At 45.1% G+C, this 18,026-nt stretch overlaps 1 protein-coding gene across 3 annotated transcripts in view; it reads left to right on the top strand.

The window, feature by feature from the left end:
* LOC143765105 (lysosomal alpha-glucosidase-like) overlaps window positions 1-18,026 on the top strand; it is a 300,223-nt gene that overhangs the window by 179,831 nt on the left and 102,366 nt on the right. For all 3 annotated transcript variants that reach the window (XM_077251438.1, XM_077251437.1, XM_077251439.1), the window contains one exon: window positions 16,878-16,996. In XM_077251438.1, the coding sequence (XP_077107553.1) occupies window positions 16,878-16,996 (119 nt within the window). The remainder of the gene's footprint in view (window positions 1-16,877; window positions 16,997-18,026) is intronic.

The following is an 18,026-nucleotide window of genomic DNA, read 5'->3' as shown; positions in this document are numbered from 1 at the left end:
GTCTCAGAGAGGTCCTGGTTTCTCTACTATGAGACCTTGTGCCTTTTTCTCTAGGAAGTTTTCGCCTGCAGAGCAAAATTATGATGTGGGCAATCGGGAGTTGTTGGCCATGAAGTGGGCATTTGAGGAGTGGCGTCATTGGCTTGAGGGTGCTAAGCATCGTGTGGTGGTTTTGACTGATCACAAAAATCTGATGTATCTCGAGTCTGCTAAACGCCTGAATCCTAGACAGGCCCGCTGGTCATTGTTTTTCTCCCGTTTTGACTTTGTGGTCTCGTATTTACCAGGTTCGAAGAATGTGAAGGCCGATGCTCTGTCTAGGAGCTTTGTGCCTGATGCTCCTGGAGTCGCTGAACCTGTGGGTATTCTTAAGGAAGGAGTTATCTTGTCAGCTATTTCTCCGGATCTGCGACGTGTGTTGAAGAGATTTCAGGCTGGTAGGCCTGACTCTTGTCCACCTGACAGATTGTTTGTACCTGCTAGGTGGACCAGTAGAGTCATTTCCGAGGTTCATTCCTCGGTGTTGGCAGGGCATCCGGGAATTTTTGGCACCAGGGATCTGGTGGCCAGGTCCTTTTGGTGGCCGTCCTTGTCAAGGGATGTGCGGTCTTTTGTGCAGTCCTGTGGGACTTGTGCTCGAGCTAAGCCTTGCTGTTCTCGTGCCAGCGGGTTGCTCTTGCCCTTGCCTGTCCCGAAGAGACCTTGGACACACATCTCTATGGATTTCATTTCTGATCTTCCGGTGTCTCGGGGCATGTCTGTCATCTGGGTGATATGTGATCGTTTCTCCAAGATGGTCCATTTGGTTCCTTTGCCTAAGCTGCCTTCCTCTTCCGATCTGGTTCCTGTGTTCTTCCAGAACGTGGTCCGTTTACACGGCATTCCTGAGAATATTGTGTCGGACAGAGGATCCCAGTTTGTTTCCAGGTTCTGGCGATCCTTTTGTGGTAGGATGGGCATTGATTTGTCGTTTTCGTCCGCTTTTCATCCACAGACTAATGGACAAACGGAGCGAACTAATCAGACTCTGGAGGCTTATTTGAGGTGTTTTGTCTCTTCTGATCAGGATGATTGGGTGACCTTCTTGCCGTTGGCTGAATTTGCCCTTAATAATCGGGCTAGTTCCGCCACCTTGGTTTCGCCATTTTTCTGCAACTCTGGTTTCCATCCTCGTTTTTCCTCGGGACATGTGGAGCCTTCTGACTGTCCTGGGGTGGATTCTGTGGTAGATAGGTTGCAGCAGATCTGGAATCATGTGGTGGACAACTTGAAGTTGTCACAGGAGAAGGCTCAGCGTTTTGCCAACCGCCGCCGCGGTGTGGGTCCCCGACTTCGTGTTGGGGATTTGGTATGGCTGTCTTCTCGATTTGTTCCTATGAAGGTCTCCTCTCCCAAATTTAAGCCTCGCTTCATTGGTCCGTACAAGATATTGGAAATCCTTAATCCTGTGTCCTTTCGCCTGGATCTTCCGGTGTCGTTCGCCATTCACAACGTATTTCATAGGTCCTTGTTGCGGCGGTACGTTGTGCCTGTGGTTCCTTCTGCTGAGCCTCCTGCTCCGGTGTTGGTTGAGGGCGAGTTGGAGTACGTGGTGGAGAAGATCTTAGATTCTCGTCTCTCCAGGCGGAGGCTTGAGTACCTGGTCAAGTGGAAGGGCTATGGTCAGGAGGATAATTCCTGGGTGGTCGCCTCTGATGTGCATGCGGCCGATTTAGTTCGGGCCTTTCACGCCGCTCATCCTGATCGCCCTGGTGGTCTTGGTGAGGGTTCGGTGACACCTCACTAAGGGGGGGGTACTGTTGTGAATTTGCTTTTTGGCTCCCTCTAGTGGTTACTTGTGATTTGACTCTGGGTATGTCAGTCATCCCTTGTATGCTCACCTGGGCCGTTAGTTCAGGGGTGTTGCTATATAAGCTCCCTGGACCTTCAGTTCAATGCCTGGCAACGTTGTAATCAGAGCTAATCTGTTGTGCTCTTGTCTACTGATCCTGGTTCCTGCTAGATTAAGCTAAGTCTGCTTTCTTGCTTTTTGCTATTTGTTTTTGTTTGCATTTTTGTCCAGCTTGTACTTAATCTGTATCCTGTCCTTGCTGGAAGCTCTAGGGAGCTGGTGTTCTCCCCCCGGGCCGTTAGACGGTTCGGGGGTTCTTGAATTTCCAGCGTGGATGTTTGATAGGGTTTTTGTTGACCATATAAGTTATCTTACTACATTCTGCTATTAGTAAGCGGGCCTCTCTTTGCTAAACCTAGTTCATTTCTATGTTTGTCATTTCCTCTTACCTCACCGTTATTATTTGTGGGGGGCTTGTATCCTACTTTTGGGGTCCTTTCTCTGGAGGCAAGAGAGGTCTTTGTTTTCCTCTTCTAGGGGTAGTTAGTTCTCCGGCTGGCGCGAGACATCTAGCGACCAACGTAGGCATGTTCCCCGGCTACTTCTAGTGTTGGCGTTTAGGAGTAGATATATGGTCAACCCAGTTACCACTGCCCTATGAGCTGGATTTTTGTACTTCGCAGACTTACCTATTTCTCTGAGACCCTCGCCATTGGGGTCATAACAGTAACCCAGGAACGGTATGTGTAAAGAGCTCCATGGAGTAACCTGTTGTGTCGACTGACGCATCCTTCACTGTTGTTTTTAGTGAAGGACACAAGGAAGCGACTTGTTCCTGACCGGGAGCATCCACTGACGATGCACTGCTCTGACATTTGGCACTTTCCGAGGAGGAGGCGAAAGAGTTAGAGACAGAGTCAGCAATGAAAGCCAATACTTGTTCCTCCTGCTCCGGCTTCAAAAGTGGTTTTCCTACTCCCAGAAAAGAGAGCGTTTGAGGCCTTGTGTAGCCAGACAACGAACCTGGCTCAACAACTCGAGACTTAGGTGCTGTACTGCTTTTACCATGACCACCTGATGCTCCACCACCACTACCATCATTACCAGCTGACAATGACCGCCCACGGCCACGACCTCTTCCACTAGACTTCCTCATTGTTTGCAAAACGTAACCAAAGTAACGCTATTTGTTACTGTAAAACAACTTATCAGGTGAACTCAAACTTCTGTAGGATTTATATATACCTTTATAGGTGCCTGACACTGAAAGGAAAATCAGGCCCAATGTTACACACTAGGTTTTCTGTGCCCCAATAATTTGAGACAGATGGCACACACAGGACCAGCACTCAAGCAGAAATGCCAATCTTAATCTCCCACTATTTTTTATTTTTTTTCTGGGAGAATTTACCCTAAAAAAAAAAAAGGCCCAGTATTACACAGTGGTTTTCGGTGGCACACAATGAGAGACAGATGCCACACACAGCAATGGCACGGAGGCAGACTTGCCAATATTTATCTCCCACTTTTTTTTTTTTTTTGGAAAAGGGAGAATGTACCCCCCCCAAAAAAAAAATGGCCAAGTATTACACAGTGTTTTCGGTGCCACACAATGAGAGACAGATACCACACACAGCAATGGCACGGAGGCAGACTTGCCAATATTTATCTCCCACTAATTTTTTTTTGGGAAAAGGGAGAATGTACCCCCCCCAAAAAAAAATGGCCAAGTATTACACAGTGTTTTCGGTGCCACACAATGAGAGACAGATGCCACACACAGCAATGGCACGGAGGCAGACTTGCCAATATTTATCTCCCACTAATTTTTTTGGGGGAAAAGGGAGAATTTAGCAAAAAAAAAAAATGGCCAAGTATTACACAGTGTTTTCGGTGGCACACAATGAGAGACAGATACCACACACAGCAATGGCACGGAGGCAGACTTGCCAATATTTATCTCCCACTAATTGTTTTTTTGGGAAAAGGGAGAATTTAGCAAAAAAAAAAAATGGCCAAGTATTACACAGTGTTTTCGGTGGCACACAATGAGAGACAGATACCACACACAGCAGTGGCCCGGAGGCAGACTTGCCAATATTTATCTCCCACTAATTTTTTTGGGGGAAAAGGGAGAATTTAGCAAAAAAAAAAAAATGGCCAAGTATTACACAGTGTTTTCGATGGCACACAATGAGAGACAGATACCACACACAGCAATGGCACGGAGGCAGACTTGCCAATATTTATCTCCCACTAATTTTTTTTTTGGAAAAGGGAGAATGTACCCCCCAAAAAAAATTGCCAAGTATTACACAGTGTTTTCGGTGGCACACAATGAGAGACAGATACCACACACAGCAATGGCACAGAGGCAGACTTGCCAATATTTATCTCCCACTAATTTTTTTTTTGGAAAAGGGAGAATTTAGCAAAAAAAAAAAAATGGCCAAGTATTACACAGTGTTTTCGGTGGCACACAATGAGAGACAGATACCACACACAGCAATGGCACGGAGGCAGACTTGCCAATATTTATCTCCCACTAATTTTTTTTTGGGAAAAGGGAGAATTTAGCAAAAAAAAAAAAATGGCCAGGTATTACACAGTGTTTTCGGTGGCACACAATGAGAGACAGATACCACACACAGCAATGGCACGGAGGCAGACTTGCCAATATTTATCTCCCACTAATTTTTTTTGGGGAAAAGGGAGAATGTACCCCCCCCCAAAAAAATGGCCAAGTATTACACAGTGTTTTCGGTGGCACACAATGAGAGACAGATACCACACACAGCAATGGCACGGAGGCAGACTTGCCAATATTTATCTCCCACTAATTTTTTTTGGGGAAAAGGGAGAATTTAGCAAAAAAAAAAAAATGGCCAAGTATTACACAGTGTTTTCGGTGGCACACAATCAGAGACAGATACCACACACAGCAATGGCACGGAGGCAGACTTGCCAATATTTATCTCCCACTAATTTTTTTTTTGGAAAAGGGAGAATTTAGCAAAAAAAAAAAAATGGCCAAGTATTACACAGTGTTTTCGGTGGCACACAATGAGAGACAGATACCACACACAGCAATGGCACGGAGGCAGACTTGCCAATATTTATCTCACACTAATTTTTTTTTGGAAAAGGGAGAATGTACCCAAAAAAAAAAAAAAATGGCCAAGTATTACACAGTGTTTTCGGTGCCACACAATGAGAGACAGATGCCACACACAGCAATGACACGGAGGCAGACTTGCCAATATTTATCTCCCACAATTTTTTTTTTTTGGAAAAGGGAGAATGTACCCAAAAAAAAAAAAAAATGGCCAAGTATTACACAGTGTTTTCGGTGCCACACAATGAGAGACAGATGCCACACACAGCAATGGCACGGAGGCAGACTTGCCAATATTTATCTCCCACTTTTTTTTTTTTTTGGAAAAGGGAGAATTTAGCAAAAAAAAAAAAATGGCCAAGTATTACACAGTGTTTTCGGTGGCACACAATGAGAGACAGATACCACACACAGCAATGGCATGGAGGCAGACTTGCCAATATTTATCTCCCACTAACTTTTTTTTTGGAAAAGGGAGAATTTAGCAAAAAAAAAAAATTGCCAAGTATTACACAGTGTTTTCGGTGGCACACAATGAGAGACAGATACCACACACAGCAATGGCACGGAGGCAGACTTGCCAATATTTATCTCCCACTAATTTTTTTTTTTTGGAAAAGGGAGAATGTACCCAAAAAAAAAAAAAATGGCCAAGTATTACACAGTGTTTTCGGTGCCACACAATGAGAGACAGATGCCACACACAGCAATGGCACAGAGGCAGACTTGCCAATATTTATCTCCCTGCAGTTATCTCAGAAAAGTATGGCAGGCAGCTATAAAAAGGACTGCTGCACACAAAAGTGTGGACAAACACACAAGATAGCTGTGCAGAAAGGAAGGAAAAACAGGATTTGTGCTTTGAAAAAAGCAGTTGGTTTGTACAGCGGCGTACACACAGGCACAGCAACGCAGCTATCAGGGTCAGGGAGCCTTCTAGTGCAGCCCAATGAGCTACAGCGCTGAGGAAAAAAAAAATGTAGCTTCCACTGTCCCTGCAATCAAAAGGTGGTGTTGGACAGTGGAAATCGCTACAGCACAAGCGGTTTGTAGCTTTATGTACCCTGCCTATCACTATCCCTGCTTCCGAAGAAGCTGCAGCAACCTCTCCCTACGCTCAGATCAGCAGCAGTAAGATGGCGGTCGGCGGGAACGCCCCTTTATAGCCCCTGTGACGCCGCAGAAAGCAAGCCAATCACTGCAATGCCCTTCTCTAAGATGGTGGGGACTGAGATCTATGTCATCACGCTGCCCACACTCTGCGTCCACCTTCATTGGCTGAGAAATGGCGCTTTTAGCGTCATTGAAACGCGACTTTGGCGCGAAAGTCGCGTACCGCATGGCAGACCCCACACAGGGATCGGCTCGGTTTCATGAGACGCCGACTTTGCCAAAAGTCGGCGACTTATGAAAATGAACGATCCGTTTCGCTCAACCCTAGTTATGACCACTGATATAGTAACAATTAGTTTGTTAGTTAGTTGGTCCTGCAATGCTTACACAAAAGGAAAGAAAGATAGTGAATCAGAAAAACTATTCTAAATTTCAAATCGGAGGTATTTTCCAATATTATTATTAATACACCTACTACATATTGGGATAGGATCTTCGAAATGGGAATACCACTTTAACTCTAGCATACCCTTATGTCCCTACCTATGCTACAGTCTACTATCTATCTCTATACTACCTATCTTATGATGCTGTATCCTATACTATACACCAACACTGCACAATACTAACATTACAACATAACCACATGACAATATGCTACAAAGACACATGACATAATACACCTTAAACAATACACATGAAGTGACTGGTGTCATCAGGGGTAGGAACGCTACAGCACAGTCCACCATCCTTACAGACTAATAGAACATAAGCCCTATTTTATTGCTAAAAACTTTAATTAAATATCTAAAGGCAACAAGCCTTTTTTCTATCATAGGCAGGGGCGTAACTACCGCGGTCGCAGGGGTCGCAATTGCGACGGGGCCCGCAGTGCTTAGGGGCCCGCCCAGTCCAGCAGACTGGGCAGGCCCCTAAGAACTCTGAGCTACAAAATGGGCCACCGGCCCTTTAAATAAATCTTCTTTACAGGCCCTGGTGCGCGTGCACTCTCTCAGTGCATGCGCGATCACGGGTGGGACTGCACTTGTCCCGCAGCAGAGCCCCTCCACCGCAGAGAGCCGCACACCACAACTATGGCTGCAGCTGCTCTGTGCTCACAGGACCTGTGATGAGGTCACAGGAGGGGAGGAGTCAGAGTCACATGATCAAGGGCTTCCGTGTAGTGCAGGACACAGTAGTGCAGTGCTGGTTGTCATCGTGCTGGAGGAGGGTAAGCTTTTGTGTGAGGTCAGGAGGGGTTTGTGTGGATGTAGCAGAGCTGTGTGTGTATGAGGTGTATGGAGCGGAGCTGTGTGTGTATGAGGTATACAGAGCGGAGCCGTATGTGTATGACGTATACGGAGCGGAGCCGGGTGTGTACGAGGTGTACGGAGCGGAGCCGTGTGTGTACGAGGTGTACGGAGTGGAGCCGTGTGTGTACGAGGTATACGGAGCGGAGCCGTGTGTGTATGAGGTATACGGAGCAGAACCGTGTGTGTATGAGGTATACGGAGCGGAGCCGTGTGTGTATGAGGTATACGGAGCGGAGCCGTGTGTGTACAAGGTGTACGGAGCGGAGCCGTGTGTGTACGAGGTGTACGGAGCGGAGCCGGGTGTGTACGAGGTGTACGGAGTGGAGCCGGGTGTGTACGAGGTGTATGGAGCGGAGCCGGGTGTGTACGATGTGTACGGACCGCAGCCGCGTGTGTATGAGGTGTACGGAGCGGAGCTGGCTGTGTACGAGGTGTACGGAGCGGAACCGGGTGTGTACGGAGCGGAGCCAGGTGTGTACGGAGTGGAGCCGGGTGTGTTGTGAATTCTGCTCTTGGGTTCCCTCCGGTGGTTGTTTGTAGTAATGCAGTTGTCCCTGGGTTGCAATCCTGGGCAGGTGTCCCTGCTGATTGCAGCTCTGACTGGGATATTTAGGTGTGCAGGATTCATTAGCCCTTGCCAGTTGTCCATTGTTCTTGGAGGTTTTGCATCTCTGTCTGGTTCCTCCTGCCCTGCTCCAAATCAGCAAAGATAAGTGTCTGGTTTTGTTTCTACAGCACACATGCTGTGTGCTTTACAATTCAGTACTATTCAATGTTTTTTTTGTCCAGCTTAGAATGTGTTTGGATATTTCAGTCAAGTTGGATTCTCAGGAAATGCAGATATACATTCCATGTCTTTAGTTAGATGGTGCAATTTTTGTATTATCTGCTGTGGATATTTTTAGGGTTTTAATACTGACTGCTTAGTATTCTGTCCTATCCTTTCCTATTTAGCTAGCATGGCCTCTTTTGCTAAATCCTGATTTCTGCCTGCGTGTGTCTTTTCCTCTAATACTCACAGTCAATATTTGTGGGGGGCTGCCTATCCTTTGGGGTTCTGCTCTGAGGCAAGATAGAATTCCCATTTCCATCTATAGGGGTATTTAGTCCTCCGGCTGTGTCGAGGTGTCTAAGATGTGTTAGGTACACCCCACAGCTACTACTAGTTGCGGTGACAGTTTAGGGTTTGCGGTCAGTACAGGTTCCACCTACTCCTGAGAAAGTATCACGTGGCTCCAAGGTCACCGGCTCATAACAGTACAACTGGCCAACAATGAGTTAAATGCATCTCAGAAGAAGGGAAGAAAGAGCCATTTTTTTTTCTGTAGCCTGCTTTGTCTTTTCTTCCCTCTTTTTCTCTGGGTGTCTGAGGAGTCTTGTGCTAGCATGGATGTTCAGGGATTAGCTTCTCGTGTAGACCAGCTTGCTGCTAGGGTACAGGGTATTTCTGATTATATTGTTCAGACTCCAGTTTTAGAGCCTAAGATTCCTACTCCTGATTTGTTTTTTGGGGACAGGTCGAAATTTTTGAGTTTTAAAAACAACTGTAAACTGTTTTTTGCTCTGAGACCTCGATCCTCTGGTGATTCCATTCAGCAGGTTAAAATTGTCATCTCCCTGCTGCGTGGTGATCCTCAGGATTGGGCATTTTCCCTGGAATCTGGGAATCCGGCCTTGCTTAATGTAGACGCCTTTTTTCAGGCTTTAGGATTATTATATGATGAACCAAATTCTGTGGATCAAGCGGAGAAGACCTTGTTGGTCCTGTCTCAGGGTCAAGAAGCGGCAGAATTCTATTGTCAGAAATTTAGAAAATGGTCTGTGTTGACTAAATGGAATGATGATGCTTTGGCGGCAATTTTCAGAAAGGGTCTTTCTGAATCCGTTATGGTGGGGTTTCCCACGCCTTTCGGTCTGAGTGATTCTATGTCTCTGGCCATTCAGATTGATCGGCGTTTGCGGGAGCGCAGAACTGTGCGCGCTGTGGCGTTGTCCTCAGAGCAGATGCCTGAGTCAATGCAGTGTGATAGGATTCTGTCTAGAACGGAACAACAGGGATACAGACGTCAGAATAGGTTGTGTTTTTATTGTGGCGATGCTTCTCATGTCATTTCAGTCTGCCCTAGGCGTACAAAGAGGATCGCTAGTTCATTTACCATCAGTACTGTACAACCTAAATTTTTATTATCGGTGTCCTTGATCTGCTCATTATCATCATTTTCTGTCATGGCGTTTGTGGATTCAGGCACCGCCTTGAACTTAATGGACTTTGAGTTTGCCAGGCGTTGTGGTTTTCCCTTGCAGTCTTTGCAGAACCCTATTCCTTTAAGGGGCATTGATGCTACACCTTTGGCTAAAAATAAGCCCCAGTTCTGGACACAGGTGACCATGTGCATGGCGCCAGCCCATCAGGAAGATTGTCAATTTCTGGTGTTGCATAATTTACATGATGCTATCGTGCTGGGTTTTCTGTGGTTGCAGGCACATAATCCTGTGTTGGATTGGAAGTCTATGTCTGTGACTAGTTGGGGATGTCAGGGGGTTCATAATGATGTTCCTTTGATGTCAATCTCCTCTTCTTCCTCTTCTGAAATTCCAGAGTTTTGTCTGATTTTCAGGATGTATTCGATGAGCCCAAGTCAAGTTCCCTTCCACCGCATAGGGACTGTGATTGTGCGATTGACTTGATTCCAGGCTGTAAGTTTCCTAAGGGCCGACTTTTCAACCTGTCTGTGCCTGAACATACCGCCATGCGGAGTTATGTTAAGGAGTCTTTGGACAAAGGACATATTCGGCCATCTTCTTCACCGTTGGGAGCAGGATTTTTTATTGTTGCTAAGAAGGATGGCTCCTTGAGACCCTATATTGATTATCGCCTCTTGAATAAGATCACGGTCAAGTTTCAATACCCTTTACCTCTGCTTTCCGATTTGTTTGCTAGGATTAAGGGGGCTAGTTGGTTTACTAAGATTGACCATCGGGGGGCATATAATCTTGTTCGTATTAAGCAGGGTGATGAATGGAAAACTGCTTTTAATACGCCCGAAGGCCATTTTGAATACCTTGTGATGCCATTCGGGCTCTCTAATGCTCCTTCATGCACGATATCTTCTGGACTTATCTTGATAAATTCATGATTGTATATTTGGATGACATTTTAATTTTTTCCGATGATTGGGAGTCTCATGTGAAACAGGTCAGGATGGTATTTCAGATCCTTCGTGATAATGCTTTGTTTGTGAAGGGGTCTAAGTGTCTCTTTGGAGTGCAGAAGGTTTCTTTTTTGGGCTTTATTTTTTCTCCCTCATCTATAGAGATGGATCTGGTTAAGGTTCAGGCCATTCATGATTGGATTCAACCCACATCTGTGAAGAGCCTTCAGAAATTTTTGGGCTTTGCTAATTTTTATCGCCGTTTCATTGCTAACTTCTCCAGTGTGGTTAAACCCCTGACCGATTTGACAAAGAAAGGCGCTGATGTGACGAATTGGTCCTCTGTGGCTGTCTCTGCCTTTCAGGAGCTTAAACGCCGATTTACTTCTGCCCCGGTGTTGCATCAACCAGATGTTTCTCTTCCGTTTCAGGTTGAGGTTGACGCTTCTGAGATTTGGGCAGGGGCCGTTTTGTCTCAGAGGGATCCTGTTGGTTCCTTGATGAAACCGTGTGCCTTCTTTTCCCGTAAGTTTTCGCCCGCTGAACGCAATTATGATGTCGGCAATCGGGAGTTGTTGGCTATGAAGTGCGCGTTTGAGGAGCGGCGACATTGGCTCGAGGGAGCTAAGCATCGTATTGTGGTCTTGACCGATCATAAAAATCTGATTTACCTCGAGTCTGCCAGGCGGCTGAATCCTAGACAGGCTCGATGGTCCTTGTTTTTTTCCCGTTTTGATTTCATGGTTTCGTATCTTCCGGGTTCTAAGAATATTAAGGCTGATGCCCTCTCTAGGAGTTTTTTGCCTGATTCTCCTGAGGTCCTTGAACCGGTCGGCATTCTGAAAGAAGAGGTGGTCCTTTCCCCTGATTTACGACGGGTTCTTCAGGAAGTTCAGGCTGACAAACCTGACCGCTGTCCAGTGGGGAAACTGTTTGTTCCTGATAGTTGGACTAGTAGAGGGATTTCTGAGGTTCATTGTTCTGTGTTGGCTGGCCATCCTGGTATTTTTGGTACCAGAGATTTGGTTGGTAGGTCCTTTTGGTGGCCTTCTTTGTCACGTGATGTGCGTTCTTTTGTGCAGTCCTGTGGGACTTGTGCGCGGACCAAGCCTTGTTGTTCCCGTGCTAGTGGGTTGCTTTTGCCTTTGCCGGTTCCTGAGAGGCCCTGGACGCATATTTCTATGGATTTTATTTCTGATCTTCTGGTTTCCCAGAAGATGTCTGTCATCTGGGTTGTTTGTGACCGGTTCTCTAAGATGGTCCATTTGGTGCCTTTGCCTAAATTGCCTTCTTCTGATTTGGTTCCGTTGTTTTTTCAGCATGTGGTTCGTTTGCATGGTATTCCGGAGAATATTGTGTCCGACAGAGGGTCCCAGTTTGTTTCTCGGTTTTGGCGGGCCTTTTGTGCTAAGCTGGGCATTGATTTGTCTTTTTCTTCCGCATTTCATCCTCAGACAAATGGCCAGACCGAGCGAACTAATCAGACTTTAGAAACTTATCTGAGATGCTTTGTGTCTGCTGATCAGGATGATTGGGTGGCTTTCCTGCCATTGGCTGAGTTTGCCCTTAATAATCGGGCTAGTTCGGCTACCTTGATTTCGCCCTCAATTTGTAATTTTGGTTTTCATCCTCGTTTTTCTTCGGGGCAGGTTGAGCCTTCTGACTGTCCTGGTGTGGATTCTGTGGTTGACAGGTTGCAGCAGATTTGGGCTCATGTGATGGACAATTTGGTATTGTCTCAGGAGGAGGCTCAGCGTTTTGCTAACCGTCGTCGGTGTGTTGGTTCCCGGCTTCGGGTTGGGGATCTGGTCTGGTTGTCTTCCCATCATGTTCCTATGAAGGTTTCTTCCCCTAAGTTTAAGCCTCGCTTTATTGGTCCTTATAGGATTTCTGGGATTATTAATCCGGTGTCTTTTCGATTGGCCCTTCCGGCTTCTTTTGCTATCCATAATGTCTTCCATAGATCTTTATTGCGGAAATATGTGGTGCCCGTTGTTCCCTCTGTTGATCCTCCGGCCCCTGTGTTGGTTGATGGGGAGTTGGAGTATGTGGTTGAGAAGATTTTGGATTCTCGCTTTTCGAGGCGGAGGCTTCAGTACCTTGTTAAATGGAAGGGTTATGGCCAGGAGGATAATACTTGGGTTTTTGCCTCTGATGTCCATGCTGCTGATTTGGTCCGTGCCTTTCATCTGGCTCGTCCTGATCAGCCTGGGGGCTCTGGTGAGGGTTTGGTCTCCCCTCTTCAAGGGGGGGGTACTGTTGTGAATTCTGCTCTTGGGTTCCCTCTGGTGGTTGTTGGTAGTAATGCAGTTGTCCCTGGGTTGCAATCCTGGGCAGGTGTCCCTGCTGATTGCAGCTCTGACTAGGATATTTAGGTGTGCAGGATTCATTAGCCCTTGCCAGTTGTCCATTGTTCTTTTGGTTTTGCATCTCTGTCTGGTTCCTCCTGCCCTGCTCCAAATCAGCAAAGATAAGCGTCTGGTTTTGTTTCTACAGCACACATGCTGTGTGCTTTACAATTCAGTACTATTCAGTGTTTTTTCTTGTCTAGCTTAGAATGTGTTTGGATATTTCAGTCAAGTTGGATTCTCAGGAGATGCAGATATACATTCCATGTCTTTAGTTAGATGGTGGAATTTTTGTATTATCTGCTGTGGATATTTTTAGGGTTTTAATACTGACCGCTTAGTATTCTGTCCTATCCTTTCCTATTTAGCTAGCGTGGCCTCTTTTGCTAAATCCTGATTTCTGCCTGTGTGTGTCTTTCCTCTAATACTCACAGTCAATATTTGTGGGGGGCTGCCTATCCTTTGGGGTTCTGCTCTGAGGCAAGATAGAATTCCCATTTCCATCTATAGGGGTATTTAGTCCTCCGGCTGTGTCGAGGTGTCTAGGATGTGTTAGGCACACCCCACAGCTACTTCTAGTTGCGGTGGCAGTTTAGGGTTTGCGGTCAGTACAGGTTCCACCTACTCCTGAGAAAGTCTCATGCGGCTCCAAGGTCACCGGATCATAACACGGGTGTGTACGAGGTGTACGGAGTGGAGCCGGGTGTGTACGAGGTGTACGGAGCGGAGCCTGGTGTGTATGAGGTGTATGGAGCGGAGCCGTGTGTGTGTATGAGGTATATGGAGCGGAGCCGGGTGTGTACGATGTGTACGGACCGGAGCCGCGTGTGTATGAGGTGTACGGAGCGGAGCCGGGTGTGTATGAGGTGTACGGAGCGGAGCCAGGTGTGTACGAGGTGTCCGGAGCCGTGTGTGTACGAGGTGTACGGAGCAGAGCCGTGTGTGTACGAGGTGTACGGAGGGGAGCCGCATGTGCAAGGTGTACGGAGCTCAGCCACGTGTGTAGGAGTAACTATGTGTGGCCATTATACTGTAGGCAATATCATGTGTGGCCATTGTACAGTATGGAGCATCATGTGTGGCCATTGTACAGTATGGAGCACCATGTGTGGCCATTGTACAGTATGGAGCACTATGTGTGGCCATTTTCCAGTATGGAGCACTGTGTGGCCATTGTACAGTATGGAGCACTATGTGTGGCCATTGTACAGTGTGGAGCATCATGTGTGGCCATTATACAGTATGGAGCATCATGTGTGGCCATTGTACAGTATGGAGCACCATGTGTAGCCATTGTACAGTATGGAGCACTGTGTGGCCATTATACAGTATGGAGCATCATGTGTGGCCATTATACAGTATGGAGCACCATGTGGGGCCATTATACAGTATGGAGCATCATGTGTGGCCATTATACAGTATGGAGCACCATGTGGGGCCATTATACAGTATGGAGCATCATGTGTGGCCATATTTTTTTGTTTATAATTATTGTTTATGGAACAGTGTGATCAGCAGTGCTAAATGGGTGTGGTTGGGATGTGGATTTGGGTGTGACTAGTTGTGAAATGGGTGTGGTCAGAGGCGTGGCCTAAAATTTGCCGCGGCACACTGCACGCACCGCAAACTTTGTCCCTTTTTCTCTTCTTCAAAAGTTGGGAGGTATGGAGCACACATGTCATGTACTCTGCGGGCAGGAGCTTAGAGGTGTGGGAACCATGCACCAATTTATGGGATGCAGATTTCCGGCTGGGTGCGGCCATCCCATAATGATCCCCCATAGCCACAGAGTAAATATTATAGCCATATGCATAGTGGAGCAGAGTCTGGCTAGCTGCAGACATCCCATAATGATCCCACATAGCCACATAACACATATTATAGCCATACACATATGTAATTCTGTAATGGTGCTTGTATTACTAACGCAGATGACGTTTGTGTGTCGCCATTTCTAATTCACCTATATATTTTGGTATGGGGGGCCCCATTTGAAAGTTCGCATCGGGGCCCATAACTCTGTAGTTACGCCACTGATCATAGGAGTTAAAATGTGGAGTCACCTCAGGAGCTGGTGACAGTTAAAAACTTCAAAAAGCCTCAAAGATTTTTTAAAAAAAAGAAAATCAGTGAAACACTTATGTAAATGTACAGGTCCTTCTCAAAAAATTAGCATATAGTGTTAAATTTCATTATTTACCATAATGTAATGATTACAATTAAACTTTTATATATTATAGATTCATTATCCACCAACTGAAATTTGTCAGGTCTTTTATTGTTTTAATACTGATGATTTTGGCATACAACTCCTGATAACCCAAAAAACCTGTCTCAATAAATTAGCATATTTCACCCGGCCAATCAAATAAAAGTGTTTTTTAATAACAAACAAAAAAAACATCAAATAATAATGTTCAGTTATGCACTCAATACTTGGTCGGGAATCCTTTGGCAGAAATGACTGCTTCAATGCGGCGTGGCATGGAGGCAATCAGCCTGTGACACTGCTGAGATGTTATGGAGGCCCAGGATGCTTCAATAGCGGCCTTAAGCTCATCCAGTGTTGGGTCTTGCGTCTCTCAACTTTCTCTTCACAATATCCCACAGATTCTCTATGGGGTTCAGGTCAGGAGAGTTGGCAGGCCAATTGAGCACAGTAATACCATGGTCAGTAAACCATTTACCAGTGGTTTTGGCACTGTGAGCAGGTGCCAGGTCGTGCTGAAAAATGCAATCTTCATCTCCATAAAGCATTTCAGCCGATGGAAGCATGAAGTGCTCCAAAATCTCCTGATAGCTAGCTGCATTGACCCTGCCCTTGATGAAACACAGTGGACCAACACCAGCAGCTGACATGGCACCCCACACCATCACTGACTGTGGGTACTTGACACTGGACTTCAGGCATTTTGGCATTTCCTTCTCCCCAGTCTTCCTCCAGACTCTGGCACCTTGATTTCCGAATGACATGCAAAATTTGCTTTCATCAGAAAAAAGTACTTGGGACCACTTAGCAACAGTCCAGTGCTGCTTCTCTGTAGCCCAGGTCAGGCGCTTCTGCCGCTGTTTATGGTTCAAAAGTGGCTTTACCTGGGGAATGCGGCACCTGTAGCCCATTTCCTGCACACGCCTGTGCACGGTGGCTCTGGATGTTTCCACACCAGACTCAGTCCACTGCTTCCTCAGGTTCCCCAAGGTCTGGAATCGGTCCTTCTCCACAATCTTCCTCAGGGTCCGGTCACCTCTTCTCGTTGTACAGCGTTTTTTGCCACATTGTTTCCTTCCAACAGACTTACCATTGAGGTGCCTTGATACAGCACTCTGGGAACAGCCTATTTGTTGTGAAATTTCTTTCTGGGTCTTACCCTCTTCTTGCCTTCTTGACATCTGTCAGGTCGCTAGTCTTACCCATGATGGGGGTTTTGAGTAATGAACCAGGCAGGGAGTTTTTAAAAGCCTCAGGTATCTTTTGCATGTGTTTAGAGTTAATTAGTTGATTCAGAAGATTAGGGTAATAGGTCGTTTAGAGAACCTTTTCTTGATATGCTAATTTATTGAGACAGGTTTTTTGGGTTATCGGGAGTTGTATGCCAAAATCATCAGTATTAAAACAATAAAAGACCTGACAAATTTCAGTTGGTGGATAATGAATCTATAATATATGAAAGTTTAATTGTAATCATTACATTATGGTAAATAATGAAATTTAACACTATATGCTAATTTTTTGAGAAGGACCTGTATAGCGTTCTAATGTTTGTTGATTCAGTGTTCAGTGTGATTGCCATTACGGATCAGAAGAGAAATTTTTCATTTTAGGACAGAATGCCTTATAACCTTATTCCTTGCTGTGGATAGGAGAACAAATCTAATGTATTAATTCCCACTGCCTTCATTCATCTTTTTCATTCGTTAGCTGAACTTGATAGATACAGTACATATCTTTTGTGCAACTGGATTATTTTCTATGTCTCTAATGAATGCTCTAATTTTGCATTACAGGGTATCCCTTTATGCCTCCATTTTGGGGCCTTGGATTCCACCTCTGTCGCTGGGGTTACACTAGCTCTAAAATAACTCGACAAGCTGTGAAAAAAATGAAAGATGCTAAAATACCTCTGGTAACAAATTATAATATTCTATTCTTTGATAGTAACGGCACATTATACACATTAGTTTCTATGATGGTATTGTTGACCTTTGTCCAGCTGTCCATTTTCCTTCCCTCCAGCGTGATACATATGCATCAAAATTCCAATTTTTTCACAAATAAATGCAAAACATATCGACCTAATTTTACCGCAAACTTAAAGTACAATGCGTCATGAAAAAATAACCTCAGAATCACTGGGATATGTTGTGTTCCAGAATTATTACCATATGAAGTGACACTGGTGAGATTTCAAAAATTTAGTCTTGTCATTAAGGTTAAAATGGGCTTGGTCACTAAGGGGTTAAAGATGGAGTAGCAATGTATCTTGGAGTGCTTTCTTATCCAGTTATATACTAGTGCACAAGGTGCTCTACTCAACTGATATATCGAAACCTTGCCTAAATATAATGAATAATAGTGTAAATTTAACACAATGGAGGAATAGACTTATTTTTTTTTCTGTTTTTGTTTCAATTTTGCCTTAGAAATATAAAACACTTTGGACTCTTCAGTCAACGTGTGTTTTTGTGGTAACAGTTGATGTTTCATTTTTTTATAACTTTGAGGTTTAGATTTTTTTTATAATATAATTTATAAACTGTTTTTTCACATATTTTATTAGTCCCTTTATGAATTGTCAACATGTATTTGCTTGTACACTTTACTGCTGTAGTATTGACAGATATAAATGCAAGAAAATATTTCCAAGTTAGTTTCAACCCACAAAACCCTCCATCCCAGGCACTGTGGGCTCCAGCACCTGTTTTGGTTGGCCAGATGCTGACACTGACCCGGCATGAGTCTTATTATACACACTGTTAAATGGATGGCACTGTATATTAGGTGGTTATTACTTTTGTGTCAGGTTTTTTTTATATGAGGAGGGTATTTCTTTTGTATCTGACGCTGTATATTGGGTGGTTATTACTTTTGTAATTAGTCATGTATATTTGGTGGTTATTATTTAGGAGGATACAACTTTTGTATCTGGCACTGTA

Source organism: Ranitomeya variabilis, chromosome 4 (assembly GCF_051348905.1).
Source record: "Ranitomeya variabilis isolate aRanVar5 chromosome 4, aRanVar5.hap1, whole genome shotgun sequence".
In the NCBI taxonomy this organism is placed as follows: Eukaryota; Metazoa; Chordata; class Amphibia; order Anura; family Dendrobatidae; genus Ranitomeya; species Ranitomeya variabilis.
Note: the sequence above shows the minus strand (reverse complement) of the source record. Positions and strands in the feature narration are given on the sequence as shown.